Here is a 17,844-nt window from a genome sequence, read left to right on the forward strand (position 1 = left end):
CTGGGTGGCATCGCGAACCTGATTGCACTGTAAAGCTTGGAGATTTCTCTTCCCTTCTGTGGGTGCACTCATCTGTGTGATTTATTCAGTTACATGTGTTTTCAGCCTACCAAATTGAAAACCTTTACAAATCGGCTATAAATAGGCTCATCACTTTTCCTGACACACCCAGGTTTTTTTTCGCTTCTTAATGAGTCAGACGTTTTTCTGTTCCACTTATAGGGAAGGTGTATGAAGGAGTTAGAGCAGTCGATAGTTGAACACCCTGATACTTGCAAAATGCATGACTTAGTGCTTAACCCATCTTAGGAGAAAGCCCTGCTGTCTACCAGCCGGAGCAGAAAAGAGATGATCAAGAGCAATAGTGTCTGTTCTGGCACTGCCCGGAGCTCTTTGTGATCATGGGCAAGTTACTTAACCTTGTAAAAACAGATTCGGGCTTGTTTTACAGATGATAACTACTTATCTTCTGCAAGTGCCAGAAAGCTAAGCTCACTAATGCTCTGGGAAAAAGAACTCTTGAAGTTCAGATATTAGTCTGAGCGAATAAAGCAACGGTCTTTGATGTGGAGAGACATGTTGCCCCACCGACAGTTCCTTCAGAAGGTCCATGTGTTGGGGACATGTTTGCTTACATCGTTCTGTAGCGGTTTCAAAGCAGGGCGGCAGAGACCTCTTGAGCAATCTTTTAGTATTGGCCACGCTTGTTACTTATTGGCTTCTCTTTCATTTGAACTGTTTGCCAAAAGTCAGAACCTGTCCCATACTCTCACCCCCCGAGTCTGACATCTTCTCAGATGTGAGGAAGGAGAACATCAAAGCATTGCGAGCGGTTGCCTTTTCGAAGAACATTCCCCAGGGTTTAGCACGATGCTTGTTTGATCCTATTAAATGAAAATGGATCATCAACTGTCACCTCCCTTTCAAGGCTGTGTTAGATATCTGGGGGAGTTTCAAGAGAGCCATTGTTGACTGCAGATCAGGACATGGCCTTTTTGTCACCTCCCCTTCGTTGCGTTGAACAGTCCTGTAGCTTTGCTTAATTTTGGGGCTGGTGTTTAACATATGCTCCATCCAAGGGAACTTTGTGGACATCCATGATGTACTGGTTTAAGGAAGCCATGTGTCTTGACTGAGGTTTCTCTAGTTGTTGTCATGACAGAGGAGCTTTTGCTGCTCTGCAGAAGAAGAGTTTGGCTTCATGACAAGGAAGTGACTGTCCTGAAGGATTTCTCTGTAACTGCTCATGGGCCATGTCTGCCTCCTGCTTCAGTCCTGAAAGTCAGCTGGCTTTCTGGCAGAGTAGCTGTATTCTAGGTTATTTTGCAGATGGGATTCTTATGGGAATAGACAGAAGATAGTTTAAAAAAAAAAAAAAAATTTAGCTTTTTTTCGTGCTATTAAGGAGTCTTTTATTACGATTTTGTTTTTATCTCTGCGTTCTAGCAAACTTCTACTGTTTTGCATGAGAGAGAGCCAAGTTCACAGCACTTGAGTCAGCTCCCCTAGGGTAGCACAGTGTTCTTGCAGGCTGCATGCAACTTGCTGCTTTTGTGGAGGTTTTAAACAAAATTAGTAAGTCTTACCAGCTTCTTATCCTGATGTCCTTAAGATGATGGGCAAAGCAAGAAGGTGGAGGGATGTACACTTCTGACCTGCATTAAAGGCAAGTTCCACCAAAGTTGTACCATCTCCACACTGCTCCCTTGAACATTGAGGCTCCTAGTGTGAGGGCAGGTGGAGTTTGTGAATGGGTTTCATCTGAGCTGCTGAGATCTCTGCCACTGTCCGTCCTATTGACTGGTGATGTATTACAATTCACAATTACGTATTTCCAAGAACAGTAGAAGTAGGTCTTCCTACCCTTATTCTTTTTTATAACATCAGTACGAATATATCTATTCCTTCAGCTTTCACATCATCCTCTTCCTAATAGATGCCCGGTGCTGGAAGGAAAGAAGTTTCCTCACCTTTCAGCTTCAGAGCCTCCCAGTTGCATTGAGCTGTGGCAGCAATGTCCATGTGTGTTTTCCTCCCCTTCTACACTTGTCTTTGATACCTTTCCAGCTTCATTTGCTCTCCTTAGGAAGCTGCACAGCCTCGTCTCTGACAATTTTGGTGCTCCCCGCAGTGTCCTAATAGCAGTTTTGACCTTTCAATTAACTTCAAGATCGCCTCTTTCAGCAGACAAAACCTGTATAGATGCCAAAGGCCTCAGAACAGATTTGGAAGGTTGGCTGAAAGACCATGAAGATTAGGGACATATTTTTCCTTTTGTCAGGGAAATCAACAGCAAAGGGCCCCAACACAAGAAGGAAACTTTCCCACTGACCACAAATAGGGGCTTAAATTGAATTTTCAAGCCTTTAAAAATAAATCGTCATTTTGTATTTAATTAAGCAGGTTTCATGAATGTAGTAGTATGCTGAGGTCATGGGCAAAAAGAAGCTTTTCCAGTAATTAGTGCAGGGTCCATGCTGTTCTGGCAAAAACAGCCATGACGTCAGTCAGAGACTGGAACAAGAAACTGTGCCGCACAGTGAACTTGAAACACAAACCTTATTATTGAAGGGGCACGTCTGACAATTACAAGTGCTGGTTGTGTTGGACACATAGTATATTTTTCCTTTAAAATTGCAAAAAGGTGTTGTGGGTTTTGTATAGTTTTTTTTATTTTCCGAGTCAATGAAATTGCTGCCATGCCAGGGCATCGTTTCGCCAGCCCTAATAAATAAACTTAGAGTTATATTCCAACCTTCTTGTTTTGTAAATATGGAAAGTGCCCATTTCCATGTTTTTCTTTAGCAGAAGCAGCTGAGTTCTAGTTTTGTTGTGTGAACTCAAATGCAAAGGGCAGGTGCAGCGGTGAGTGTGGAATCTGAGGGCATGCACAGGGCATGCCTGGGTAGGTTGCACTCTCGTAGCCATTTAGGTCTTTGTTTTAGGTGAAATTGCTCTGATTTTGGTACAAACCAGGTGTTGTGACAGCATTGGAGTATGTAGTTTTGCAGCACTCAGGTTTTAGTTTCTGGTGAGTTACTGGAGTCCCGTGGAGCTGGAAAAGAAAAGTTTGAGCATCTAATCTGGCTTTTGATATATTAGCAAAATCTTCATTTGAAGTTTACTTGTCGCTGATCAAAAATAGTCTGGTCAGATAAGGGTGGCTTATATTTCTTGGTTTATATTGTGTCAGAGAAGAGCTGCATATCTTCTCCTTTTAAAATCTATAAGAAATACTTATCTCTGATGATACGTATAAATTCCCAAGACAGTGTTTAATTTAGAGTTATGACCTCAATAACTTGCTTTTACATGATTTAGTATAAAGACTATGTGTGTCAAAGGAGTTGCTCAGTTGTGTTTCTTCAGCACGTGCAATTACTCTTTTTTACCGTTTCCCTTGGTTTTATTTTGCAGGCCATGACTGCTGTGAGACAGTGAAGGTGGCACTTTGTGCCTCTAGAGAAGGTCATCCTGTTCTGGTTGTGGCAGAAGAGAGTTTCCAGTTTGTCCAGGATGAAGCCTACGATGCCGCCCAGTTTCTGGCCACCTGTGCAGGCAACCAGCAGGCACTAAACTTCACCCGGTTCTTGGACCGCTCAAGACCACCTGCTGCGGACGTGGACTTTTTGGATGAAAAAGTGGCTTTGGCATTTCGACACCTGAAACTGCCGGCAGAATGGAACGTGCTGGGAGCAGACCAGTCCCTGACCGGTGAGGACCTCTAGGGCACGCGTGAGACTCGCGGGTTGGGAGAGAGGTAAAAAGCCTGGGAAGAACCTTCCAAAAGATGTGCTGGCCTCCGTGCTTGGAGGTGGGATGGGATGTGCACCAGCGTGCCCCTGCTACATCTGCGTCCTGTGCTTTGCACTTTAGCTACCTTAAAATACAGAAGGCACTGATGTTTTCTCCGTGTCTTCTCTTATGAAATAGCACAAGCTGTTGAAAATGGTCAGTATTTTAACACAGACCCAGAAGCGGAGGGGTGGGGTGTATTTGCAGTGGTATGTGCATCAGCATCACACTTCTGAAATTTCCTGAAAGAAACCTGTGTGTAGAAAGCCTGTTGCTCCCGGAAGCATTATCCTTGTGCTACAATTTCGGCGCTTTTGGTAAATGTTGGTTTTATAGCACAGGTGCAAAGCTACTGTCATGTGTAAAGTAAATCTGATTTTTCTTGGAGAAGTTGGGGCTCTGCCCCTGAGGATTTGTATTGCATCTGTGGTTGCAGACCAGCTGGGCGAACACAGGCATTCCCCAAAACAATTTTGGGCAATTTTGCAGATAAAAGAAGGCAGAGGTGGGAGAGCCTGACCCTTAACAACAGCAGTGAGGGCTACTGAGAGCTTATAAACAAACCCCAAGGCTGGCCCAAAGTCTCTGGCAACTGCTGAAGCAGAAGTGCCAAGGTGTTTGGGATGCTGTGACATGTCTGTGTCCTTGGAGTTAGGCTATTTTTTTGTAACAGGGGAGTTTAAGGAAGTGTATTGTGGGACTTGGGGGGGTTAATTCCAGTGTGTACAAATCCTTGCTGTAAATTTTCAGGGTATTTTAGCAAATAGTTTCACTTAAGGAATGTGGCTGTGAGGCATCTGTTATCTTTTATAGGATGCAGTGGCATAAACACTTGAATAGAAGTGGGATGTGGCTTGCTTGGCGCAGCAGGCTCAGTTCTGCTCGCTGCAACAAGGTTTTGTGCAGGAGATTTTCCTGCTTTATTTTTTACCAACTTGCTGACTGCTTTTGTAAACAGGAATGCATGGACAGGCAATTCAAGCAGTGTTAGCAGACATTAAAAGATTTGATCATGTTTAATGGCTTCTGGACAGAAACTCAGATGCTGTCATGTGTTTACAAGGAGATAAACACTTGGTGTTTTTTTCCTCTGTGTGGAAGACACTGGTGTTTCTTCCTGCATTTAAAAAAGTTGTGATAACACAGACAATTTCTGGTTTAAATGATAAAAATATAGTCAAAGTGATCTTAAGTTAACAAAAACTTTGATTGAAGCTCTGAATTGTGGCTGATTTTGCAGGAAGGCTGAGATCCTGTTTTTCTTTTTGACTTTGATTATTCTTTGGAAAATCGGCACTTGGGAAATCAGGCCATAAGATTTACATTGATTTGCTCAGCATGGGCTTGTGTGCCTGGAAGTGGTGATCCTGTGGGGCTCTGAATGCTAATGGACTTGCAGAGCATCCATTGCATCCACAGTGAGAAGGGGGAGCTCTGTAATGCTGAGTGTTTTGGCATCTTGTGGTGAAATTTTTGTAGGCAAAAGTGTAAGTTAATAAATATAATGGCACTAAATGCAACTTTCATCCAAGAATATTGGTGCTATAAAATATGTTCCCTTGCAGTGAGTCTTTTCATAAATAACTGAAAAAAGGCAGTTTATTGATGTCTTGGTCTGCCTTTTATCTTTTGATCAGCTTTTTTGCTAGAGGCAGATTTATCTGGTAATTTTTTGCAGTGAGAAAAATACACATAGGGAATTTGGGGGAGTTTTTGTGATTGTGACAGGAAAGATTTGCATGTGTAAGCATCCTTTTGGTCATCAAACTCTGTTTTGCTAGAGTGAGATGGAAGAGATGTCCCTGATTTATGATGGAGGACTAGATTAGGAAAACCTCTGTGGTAAAATGTAGCACCCTGTACTGGTGCTTGTGGGTTAATTTGTGTGGGGGAGAGAGAAAAGCACAGCAAAGGTTGAATCTGTGGGAGCATTTGAACAATTAGACATATTCTAGCCAGTGCCCCTTGGAGGGGGACACCCTGTCCTGCGCTGCGTCACTACCTATGAACAGCTATTCCAATTCATATTTCACATTTTGCTAAATGTCAGCACCAGATACTTCAAATAACCTTCTTGAAGGAGAAAATACTATAGAAATGAGAACAAAAGAAAATGTCAGATCCCTTCTTGAAAGATTTTTTAGTGCTGCCTCTAAGCTGGCATGTCTCTATGGGCTCTTGTGGGTTGGAAACAAAACACTGCTGTTTAGCAAAACCTCTGAACGCAGGAGCGAGCTGGGAGCCTCAGTCCAGCCCCCTGAGTGCCGCAGCTTGATGAGGAACTGCTGTTCAGAGATGGCTGTTGCTGTCAAGCACATTTAAAAGTTGATTTTTCTAGGGACTGAAGTAGGACTCGAGTCCCATCTTTTACCAAAACAGGAAGTAATGGCCTTTCTGCAGGCAGAAGCTGGGTAATAGATCCACCATCAAGCACAGCTCTGTGCTGATTTTTGAGAAGGGGATGGCTCCATGTGGAGGCTTTTCCTTGTTTTTACCTGAGCAGTCTTTGAGCAGAGGGCAGGGAGTTCATTGCCATTGCCCACCCCAGAGGGCAGAGAAGCTGCTAAATGTAACACCCAGCTCCATCTGCTGAGGCTGTTTAACTTATCTTTCATGTCATCATGTTTGTGCAGTGCAAAGTGTGTGGTTAAGGTCCACACACCGAGGAGAAGGAGGCACACAACACCCCGTGTGCTCCCAAGTACCAGCAGACTGGTGGTCGCACCATTAAAATGATCTTCAGTGGTTTGCATTCGTCCATTATTATTCCTGACGTTATTGCAGCATTCCCCTCCCTCCAACTTTTTCTAACACATAAGTAGGTTTGACTTTTTAGTATGGAAGAGTGCAGGATTACTGTGGACAAAGCTATGTGAGAATCATCTATTTGCTTACGTTTTGGTTACCAAACCAAGATCTTCATTCTTTAAAAGTTTGCCATTGCTCAAGATTAAAGGTGTGGTACGGTCATATAGCCAAATTGTTAAGAGCATGTCCTTTCAGTTGCAGGTTAGAAATACCTCCAAAATTATTTAAAACTGCTGGAGGACATTTGCAAACATTCCAGTGTCCTTTTTTTTATTTATTTGTATGTAACCTACTTAAGTTAGCTTTTGCCATTTGACAAGAGAAGTTTGTTCATCTTCAGTAATCCTGGTAATCTTTATCTCTTACACACAAAGTTGTTTTTATATTTATTCCTCTGTTATCTCTTTAGACACAATTTTCATTTAAACAAAATAAAAATAAAATGAACATTCCTTCTTGTATTTTCGTTAGGGCATTTTCAAAACCCCACTACGTTAATTTCCAGCATTCTCATTAGCTTTTTTTTTTTTTCATTGTTCTGGAACAGCAAAAGGTTTTACTGTTTAAAAAGAAAGTGTCCCAAAATTAAATGCACTGAGGAGCATTGGTTAATCTAATCATTATGGTAATATTATTGTAGGTATTTGGTTAGCATTACTCAGGACCAAATATTTACTGATTTATATTACTCTGGTACAGCATAAAAGGCTGAATATGTTTGTGACCACAAGTCCTTAGTCCTTCACCCAAAGCCCATTGAAAAAAAGTGGATTTGTTTGGACCTCAGGAAGCTTTGAATGAACCCTTTGTGCCAAATTTAACACCAGACTATGTTTTTATAGGATTGGGGCTTTGATTACAAGCTTTTTGTTCAGCAGCCAGCAGTGTGGAGCATGGTACCCTGCCTGGTCTTACCACTGACAGTAACACTTATGTGATGGAGAGCAGTGGCTGGATGTCATGAATCCCTGATGGGAAAAGCGAGTTCAGAAAACAGAATCCTCTCTCTTAAAGCATTTATCAGTGGTCTTGTCTTACAGCTCTTCCTGCTTGCTTTTCTGTGGGAAGGTGATACTCCTGCCCAAATTTCTTATTTACAATTCTTTGCCCTCCTGTTTTGATCCTGATTTAACTTTAATAATGTGCCAAGGTAACAATTTCTTTAGGGAATATTTTCCCCCTTAATATATACATAAGCGCTATTCTCTCAAGCTTTTCCTCGTGACAGCTCCTCTCAAAAGGTATACTTAGGTTTCAGGGTGTTCAGGTCAACATCATATCCTGTGCAGAAATAGCACAGTTGACCAGCTCTCTTGGAGGCAGAGAAGAAGGGACCTGTGGTGTTTTGGTCCTTTTTCCAGTAACAGTGGCCATGATTTTTCCATAAGGTTTGTTCTTAGGATGTTACGCATCTGACTTCTAAGTTGCTTTCCTGCTTTCCATCTCTTATTTTTCTCTTTTCCCCTGAACCCACCTGCTATGTAGGACGCTTGAGGCACAGCCTCCTACTTGCTATTTGTAGAAGACCTCAGAGAACAAGTCTTTTAGAGAAAGATCTTAGAGAAAAGGACTCCAGAAAGTCTTGCATTGAGTATCTCTTTACCCACAGATAAAAATACTTTACAGACATCCCGGGTAATGGGACTTTGCAAAATTATCTTTCAGATCACACTGGGTGCCATGCTAGCAGAACTGGGGATGGGAGCACCTAAGTTTCCTGAGTTTAGAGGTCGTTGGGCTCCATCCTTTTGCTGAGGCAGGCGGAAGGTACTCAACAGTTTGGTTAGATGAACTGGATAGCAGAAGAAAGCCTGGCACATGCCAAGGCCGAAGGAGATGGAGGAAGCTGCACTGTGCACGGTGCCGTGGTCCTGCTCAGCTGGTGCAGCAGTGTCCTTGTTTTGCAGGGGCAGGGCAGGGTGCCTCCGTGTGTAGAGGAAGGATTTGCATTGAAGGTAAAGAGTGTGTCTGAACCCCCTTGGGGCAAGTGTGTCCTGACCTCCTCCCTGCACGGCTGCAGTCCTCATCGCTTCTGTCCTGGGGCAGTTGTGTCCCGAGGACTGTGCTCTTCTCCCAGCCATACACTGTCCCTCTGCAGTAGGCGATTTCGGGGCCTTGCTCGTAATTATCTATCTGTATGAACTCGAATGGCATCCACCATTTTGGAATATCTATAATTAAGGGTTACTCTTGTTACTATAGTATTCCAAACACAGCATTACTTTCAGGTGCCGTATAATCATGTCCCTCTCAATTATTACAAGTTCACTGTAACTTTCTAAAGAACATAGTTGTTACTGCTGTCAAAAGTAGGGTTATTTACTGTTCCCAGTGGCATTTAAAGGCGTCTGTTTAAATGGAACAGATTGTTACACTTTATATCTAGAAATCAAAAATTAATATGTATTCTGAGGATTCATGCAATGTAAGTACAGGACTGTGATTTTTTATTTTAAATGACTGAAGAAAAAAGAAGTGAGCTAGAAAACCAGAACAGAATATTTGGAGGTATGAGTAATGATTATGGCTTGTTTGTGTTGCATAAAAAAATGTAGGGAGGTTCCAAGGCTCAGGTATGAAAAGCTTAGAGAGCTTGATCCTTGAGTTAACTATCAGTAGTAAACAGATCACTTTCAAAATTCCTTTAAAAATATATTCTGACAAAACCTTTGAGGAAACAGTCTTTTCATTTTGCTCATTAAAAGTGATGAAACCCAGACCTACGGTTACAGTTTCAGTGGTGTGAGCTTTCCGAGATGGTATTTCCAGATTGGCCGAGGGTTGTGGTGATCAACCACTGTATGGAGCCATTCCCCTGGGAGCGAAGGAGAAGCAGTCCCTTTGCTGAGCTGTGAGATAGTCACGATTAGCAGGCAGATAACAAGGAGACCATCTCATTAGATAAAACACTTAACAGCTCCTTAACTTTAAGAACACAGTTACTACCATCTTGAATATGTACAGCTTCCCAGAAATGCTGCAGAATAAACATCCATGCGCAGTAAGTACTGCTTGAGAAATTAAACCCTGTGAGCTCGCCAGGTAGGAGAGGGAAATGCTTTGCCCTGGTTTGAAATAGTCTGGATGGGTTTGGGTTGCAAGTTTAATAACTTCATGCACAAAACCAGTAGGATTTCACTGTAGAGCCCAACACAAGCATCACCATGATTTGAGATCATTAATTTGTGGGTTTTTTCTTACAGAAAGGGAGACTGTCTGAAGAGACTGAATAACCAAAAAAAGTGCCTTATTTTAAAGAAAAAGACAAAAAGCTTAAAAAAAACCCTTCAAAAGGCCTTCAGAAAGAGTTAAAGGCAATTTGATTATTAGGAACTAACATTTTTTTCCATGGGAAGATGTTAAAGATATGCAGCTGATGATGTTTTTCAGACATAAAGCTTTAAACTGTTCATCTGCTGCACTCTTTTTATAGTTTCTCATTGAACCCTTTCAGTGTAATAGTTACAGGTATTCTTTTCATTGTGTTTCATATGATTTTCAGTCTGCTGCTCACCACCTTCCCTGCCCTCTGATAAAGGAGTGTATGGTATAAATCGACGTTATCTTTTCAGTGCCAACAGCTCAAAGTTGTCTGTTCAGCTATAGTCTTTGATAAGATGTGAAAAATCTTTTCCATACCTAAATTTAATGCCCTCTGCAATGGAAAATGGGAGGCAGAAAATAATTCTTGTTCAGGCAGTGTCTGAAATGTACTGCTCAGTACTCAACTGTACTGCTCAGTTTGTGGCTGAGAAATCATTGGCATGAGGTTTCTGTTCCCTTTGATATTAGTGGGAAGGGGGACATGAAGATCCTTTGGTGTGCTTTGAAAAATCTCTTGTTTATAAGATTAAAAAAGAATTACCCACACATCTTTTTATTAACTGAACTTGTAACTCCAAACACAGTGTCTTTGCCTTGACCTTTCTTCAGTACTGTTGTCTTCTGGAACCTTCCTCTAGGACCTCAGCGTTAAGTGATAGCTTGTTTCTGGTTTTTGCTCCCCGCGTTTCTCAAGGATTGATGTAGCAGTGAGAGCATTTCCAGCAGAAAACAAGATTTTGAGGCCAGATTTGATGGTAGATTTCAAAATTGCTGAGTATACGTGATTTTGGGTGAGAACCAAGTGAAAGTCACCATCACAGGAAGACTAGCAAGAGGCGGTAGCCAGTCCATGGCTGGCTGTTCCTTGATGAGATGTCTCAGGGCATGGAGCATAAACTGAGCAGTTAGGTGTGGGTTACTCTTTATAAAGAACGATTTTTAAAAAGGAACAGTATTTTTTTTCCTGTTATTTAATCAGGATTAAAATGAAAGGCTTTACTTAGAGAACAGTTTGCGTGTTCTTGGATGTGTCATACCCAAACTTTTTTTTTTCTTCATTGCTTATTTGTTTTGTGCTAATAGCACCTTCAACCTTAATTCTTTGCCATTAGCAGAGTACATTTGACAGTCCTCTATGGAAATTTTGTCCTTAGTTACCCAGATAAACTGTCTCTTCATGTGTCACAGCTGCAAAAAATATATATAAAAATAATATATCTAAAGTCTTATGTTTTGCCAGCTGGATTAGAGTGCCCTGCCATTATGGGACAATGATCATATGTTTCAACTCTTGCCTATTACTAGGAAACAAGAAAGGAGCAAAACAACCTTGGCCTTTCCAGTATCGTGTGTCTTGTATTTCCACAATTTCATAATTACAAGAAGCTTTTTGTTGACATTCAAAGGAGAGCCATTTTAAGATGAAAAGCTCATGCTTGATATGTAGTCAGAGAAGGAGCTCTGGCTATTGCATGTTAAAAGTTTTTGTTACTCTTCCATGCCTGAGACATGTATTTTGCACCATGACAGGACCTTGAAATCATTGACTGAATTTCCAACATTTTGTGCTACAAGCTTCATCCCCTCAAAGGTAGGAAGGCTGGAGGGATCTGTCCATCTTCCTCCCCTCTCCACCCAGCAGCACTCCCGTACTTGATGCAGGCCAGCTCTCGGCTTGTTCTGAGCAACACCATACACCAACAGATGTATTTTTCATTACATATTAGTAGTTAATCCAGCCCACAGATGGCATACGCCTTTCAACTGTAGCCGTGCAAGTTTTGCACACTCCAAAACCTTCTAAAGCCATTGCCTGGGGCCCCTGCAGTTGTTGTATGTACAGTACTTTGTCTCTTTGCTGCCATCATCTGTGCCCATCTGTTAGGATGGCCTTATGCCAGTTTATATTTTAGGCAGATCTTTCCCAATAGGCCTGGGTAGGGAGTTTGTATGTTTAATATGCTCTGGATGGCAACACGCCATGTCTTCTTGTACAGATCTTCCGTGCACGTCGCCGTTGCTCGAAGGCGTTGGGACAGGGCCACATTCAGTTCGATTGTGTTTGTAGGCACCTCCATCCAAATGCTGGAACTACTGTGTCCACTAATTTGATGATAAAAAAGATTGTATTAAAAGAATGGGAAAAAGGTTGAATTTTCAGAAGTTGCAGTCATGTGAACAAATTAAATCAGATGGGCATTTGGGACAACTGGGAGGGGGCATTTAATCTATGGAAATATGAGACAGAAGGGCACCCAGTTGGAGCAGGGACAGGATGAGTATTTGCCAGCATCTTGCAGAACTTGCAGCTGGTATGTGTGTTTACTGGTGAACCATGAGTTGGTGAGTAGAAGATGCTTCTACCTAACTGTGAGGCTCTGAGATGAAGGAGAAGGAAGCATTTTCGTCCAGGGACCTGTGGTTATGATTTTTAGGTCTGTGTTGCTCAATTTTGGTGCCTGTTTCAGTTTAGGAAGATGATGTTTCCGTTCAACAAATCAGCTAGTGCAGGAGATCCTGTGCTAGAACAGACGTGGTCAGACCAGTGCAGCACATTATTCGGCCAGCAGTCGTTTGCTCTAACAGAAGTGCTTTTGTGCTTCCTGCGTCTCAGTACTGCTTTAGTTAGGCTGGCTGACTCCTCCAGTGTGTTAATACAGGTAATGTAGGAGTATTGTGCAAGTTCATTGAGTGAAACCTTGGGCATCTGCTTTCACTCTGGGTAAGTCCCACACGTATTGACACTTTCTCCTTTTTGCAACCTCATCAGTAGCCTTTCCTTTACGTCTGTCTATACGGTGTGTTATTTTTCATTATTCTTTAAGTCCAAGACTGTGACAACCATGGATTAACTACCTTGTTGCGTTGTTTATTTCTAAAGCGTTACGCTCCATAGCACTTAATACTAAAATCCTTGTCATTACTCTCCCACAGACTGAGAATTTGTCTCTGAGTGAGCTCAGCTATTCCCTTTTTTCCTGATCAGCTGGAACCTCCATTCAGACATGCTCACATATTCAGGACAGCATGGTTTTGCTTTATGGTAATCAAGAGGAGGTTAGGGGGGAAGGATTGGTTTATAGCCCAGAGACCTAATTTGGAGTCATTCAGAAGAGAGACGGTGCCAGAAAGCTTTTGGTTCTTGAATACAGATTAGTTCTTCAGGAATTGATCCAAATGTTGGGAAAAACTGTGTGTCAGGCAGGGGAGAACTCCCCATTTTTGCTTTGTTTTTCACTGAAGGTCTTAACGATGTCCCTTAAGAAAGCACGTAAGCAAGAAAAACAACAGCACTTTAAAGAAGTGATTTCTCTTGGGGCATACTACTTGAGTAAAAAATACTTAATTAAATCCTAAAGCCATTATGTACTTGTATTTTTAAACCTGCTGTATAGGTTTGGCTGGCAACCAAATTAATAACCAAACAAATCATAGCTATGATATTAAAGGTATTATACCAAGTGTGCTCATTGGCATGGTTTACTGAGACCCAGTTGGTGCTTTGTTGTTGTTGCTGCCAGTCAATACTGAATTCCTTTGTTAATTAAAAGAACAAATTTTTATTTCTTGCAGTTTTTTTAACCCAAATGCTTTTGCCCTTCATACAGAAGTAGCAGGCTTTGATCTGCAAATACTGTATTTCAGCAGTGCATCTGGAGCTCATTTCTGGCTGAAGCTTTTCAGAGCATCATTCTAGGACTGCAGCTTTTAGAGTAGGGGGATATTTTTCTGAGATGAAAGCTTAGGCTCAAGAGTGACTTTTACCAGATTAGAAGGTCACGGTTATTAAACGTAAAAAGCAGCAGCGGAGATTGCTAGTTTATAAATGCTGCTACTCAGAATGATCAAGCTACTGTATAAAGCTGAGAAAAGCTGGTTCGAGGCATTGTCAAACCAGGAAAGCAAAATCCTCACATTTTTTTGTCTACATGAGAGGTTAAACTGTTCTCTTTTATAACTGCTTTAGATTTGTGCTTCAAATGTAATTTATTTTCTTCATGCCTTGGGACAAATCAGCATCCTATTAAATAACAAAAACTAGTCCGTTCCTAAAACCTGGTCCTGGGTGAGTGAGGAGAAGGCTTGGACATCTAGAAAAACCTACTTGACCATGCCAGGTTCTGTCTGGAAGCACTGCAACTTGGTTGCTGTGGCTGTTTATGAAATGGTGTTTTTTGCTCGTTGACTTCTGTGGACAGTCTCACCCTAAGAGGTCCCAAGCACGTCCAGTCCCACTGTAACTTGCTTGTCCCTCACTTTAAAGTACTGGTCTCTCCTGGCTATTGGCAGCCAGTGTGTTTTTCCAGGTGCTGCAGGTTCCTCGGCTTTTGGGCTGTCAGCTCTATGCCAGCCGTCGTGTGTGGTGTGGCTGGAGGTGGGGATATGGCATTCACCTAATCCTCAGCCTACAAATTCCCACTTCTTTTTTCTTCTTTCTTCCCAGAGAACATCCCTCGGGAAACACTGATGCATTTTGCAGTGAGGCTGGGTCTGCTGCGACTGACGTGGTTTCTGCTCCAGCAGCCGGGTGGAAGAGGAGCTCTCAGCATCCACAACAACGAAGGGGCAACGCCCGTGAGCTTGGCCTTGGAGAGGGGCTACCAGAAGCTGCACCAGCTTTTGACAGAGTAAGGATGATTTGATGGTTCCTCTGCTAGTTTTTTGTGTCATGCTTGCTGTACATTATCGCTGAATAGTGTCTAAGAGCTATACTCCACCCTTAAAGGCAATTTTTGTATAATTCTGCTTTTACTTTTCTTGCTAGCAACAACGGGGGCAGGTCCTTAGGGTTTAGGGGAAGTGCAATATTATGTTCTCCTTTTCTGTTGCACAGAGTTCTGCTTCCAGCTGTCTCTTAAAGCCCAAAGTGAGTCACTAATACCAACTAATTAAGACAAACCTTACGCAAATACACGTGAAAAAGCTTTTCTTCAAACAAGCATAGCTGCCCAAAAGAGAGGATCTAGTGGGCTTCATGGTGATGGTTGTGTTCTTACTTTGTAGATTTAGAGGTTTTTGGTTAAACGAAATAATGGTAATTGTGTTGAAATAAGGCAGCATCTTGTAGAGAATAGGTGTCTTCCCAGTATAGGTAAAAAATTTAGGTAAGAATTACTGCAAGTATTTAACAACAGAAACTGTTATCTCTTGAGTTGTGAGAAGCAGCCAGATCTTACAAACTCATAGCAAGTAACTAGTGGCATGAGCATTTACTCCAGTGTTTTACAAGGAATCCTTCAGAAGATGACAAGTTATTTTTGAATAGCAAATGTTTGGAGAACTAGCTTTCAAAGCTGAGGCTAATAAAGACAAGGAGCTTAAATAAGTCCCGAGGGGGCTGTTTGTAAAGGAGAAAAGATTTCATCTGCATGTGTGTTATTCTGATGCCTGGTTCTCTTAAGCTTTGTTATTAACTTTGTTTTTCTGAATTGAATTTTCAGATACTTAGGGTTTATGTTGAGTGACCCAGTGTCATGTTTAGGAGCCTGCTGTGTCGTCCACATTATCACGCAACATTTTTTTGTTACAAATTCTAAATTGTTCTGCTTTCTATAGTTGTTGGGTGGAGTGTTAGAGGGCAAAAAATATGATCCGTGTTGCTGGAGTGATTGCATTTAAGTTTCATCTTTTAACGATTTAGCCAACCATGTGCAAAGTGAGGGTGAAGGAGAAGGTGCGGGGTGGGACAGGAGCTATACTCTAACCTTTTCTTCTGCCACCCTTGGCTGGGATTAATCGAGAGATGATGACAATGTTACTTTTTTCTCCATCGAGTTCAACAGTGATACTGTGAAAACGCACAACTCTTGCAGGCTATTTTGTAAAATTGGAATGTGCAAATTCATCCTATAACTGCAGCAAAGTTCTCCAAGGTGAGACTAACCATGTTAACAGGCTTTATATACTGTCAAGAACCTTAAGTTGGCCAAAACTTTATTACAGAAAGCTAAAGTTGGCCAAAACTTGATTATAGAACTCACAGCAAATACTGCAATCTGAATATGAGTAGAGATGGTAATTTAAAAAGAAATGGGAAGTAAATAGAACTATTACAACAGCTATTAATGTATTTGGTGGGATATTTCACAACCAGTTCCAATACTGAAATGGCAGTTCTTGTTCAGAGGAAAGAAAAAAGAACAGTGCTTGGATTACATGGCGTTGCCCTGTGCCATCATTCCCTTCAATGGATGCTGCTGGTATAATCCAAGGGATTTCTCTGATGACCTTTACAGTTGATCTTTGAAAGTAAGACACTAGCAACTTCAGTAATGTTACTATCAAGATGCCAGCTCCTGTTCTTCTTAGCACATCCTTAAACTGTTCATTATGGTTAGTTTTCCTCTTGGGCTGCTGAGTGGAGATATAATGTATAAACACGTGACAGCCATGCCACATACCCCGCAACTCTGAAAACCCTGCTATCTCCATGAAGCCCTGCAAACAGAAATCTGTGGACACTGGAAGTTGTGGACCCCTTTCTCAATGGGTGGGATGGTGGTGGAGCATCATGCTACAAGCTCGGGGCTGTCTGGAGCGGTGGGAGCACCGTGTGACATGGGAACCACCACAGCTCTTCCCCACGGGAGGGTGGCGGCTGTAAAACAGGCACATCCTGATTCCCCAGCAGAGATTTTTATTGGGTTTAGCATTTTCTGCAATGAGATGGGATTGAGGCTTGAAAATCCCTATTGAGAGTAGAAATATTGAGTTTCAAAATACAGAAAAGCAGACAAATTCCATGAAGAGAGTATATGCCATTTATGTGCTGTCAAAACACAATGGATACTGTACAACCTCTTTTCTGCACTCTGCTTATGCACACGCTGTATAATCCATGCACGGAAATTTGGCACACAACTTGTACCACTCAGCAAAATACAGAGCAGCAACGCATGTTAGCGAGAGCCCGTACAAAGGAGTCATTATTTTTACAAGTAATTAAACTGCACTTCGCCAAATAAATGAATGCAGTGTGTGTTGTGATGCATTATTCTTGGGGGGATTTTATTGTTTGCTTGCTTGCTAATTTGCAGGACCCTGCATTTTACAGTGATTCTCCCAGCCAGCACTGGGAAGGGGTGAAATTTTGCTGTAATTAGGATACAGTCATTAAAAAGCAGACACAAAACCTTCTCCATTGTTGTAGTTTTGCCAGGGTTCCGCTGCAAGTCGGCTTGATTCAGCTGCAGTGTAAATATTTTTCTCAAAAACTAATTACACTGGTGACATTCTGAATTTCTGTTTATCAGATGAGCTTTCCCTTTTCAGCTGTTGCAGTTCTTCATGTAAAAAAAATGAAAGATGCTTCCAATTTACATTTTGCAACCCTTGAAGTATTCCTTTCCGTAGTCTCAAGCTTGTGCACTGGCTCTTGCATCCTCTGTCAGGAAAGGTGCACGTGCTGCTGCTTCTGAGACCAAACTGAGGAGCTGTGATAGAGCACACGTAGGTCGCTGAAGATGGAGAGCAGGATGCCGGCGGCATTGTTTATTCATCGGTTGTGTTATCATTCCTGAGGGTGCTTGTTTTATCTGATTAGCTGATTAAAACTGCACAGTAAATATTGTCCTGTGGTGCAAGTAGAATAGGACAGAGTCTAAGGGCAGGATTTCTTTAGGGAAAAAATAATATATATATATAAGGATTTTCTCTTGGAACATTCTTATTTGCTTGCTAGCAGCTTGTTTAACAGTTTGTTTGGTTTTTTTTTAAAAAATATAAATTTTAAATGCAATCTAAATAACTTATCTTTATTTGCATAAAGAAGCTTTGGAAACTAAACAGGTTGCATAGCCCTCTCTGAGTTTCAACAATTTCTGAGTCCGGTAGGAGCAAATTCCAAAGCAGAGGGTCCTTCCTTGAAGCCTGTTACTTCCCAGTGTTTAAATTGGGCAACGCTGGCTGCAGGGTGTT

At 41.8% G+C, this 17,844-nt stretch overlaps 1 protein-coding gene across 7 annotated transcripts in view; it reads left to right on the forward strand.

Annotated features, from left to right (window-relative positions):
• Positions 1-17,844, forward strand: part of AKAP13 (A-kinase anchoring protein 13) — a 224,372-nt gene that overhangs the window by 90,794 nt on the left and 115,734 nt on the right. For all 7 annotated transcript variants that reach the window (XM_074837772.1, XM_074837774.1, XM_074837775.1 and 4 more), the window contains 2 exons: positions 3,418-3,714; positions 14,372-14,555. In XM_074837772.1, the coding sequence (XP_074693873.1) occupies positions 3,418-3,714; positions 14,372-14,555 (481 nt within the window). The remainder of the gene's footprint in view (positions 1-3,417; positions 3,715-14,371; positions 14,556-17,844) is intronic.

The sequence above is a fragment of the Strix aluco genome, chromosome 12 (assembly GCF_031877795.1).
Source record: "Strix aluco isolate bStrAlu1 chromosome 12, bStrAlu1.hap1, whole genome shotgun sequence".
Lineage (NCBI taxonomy): Eukaryota > Metazoa > Chordata > Aves > Strigiformes > Strigidae > Strix > Strix aluco.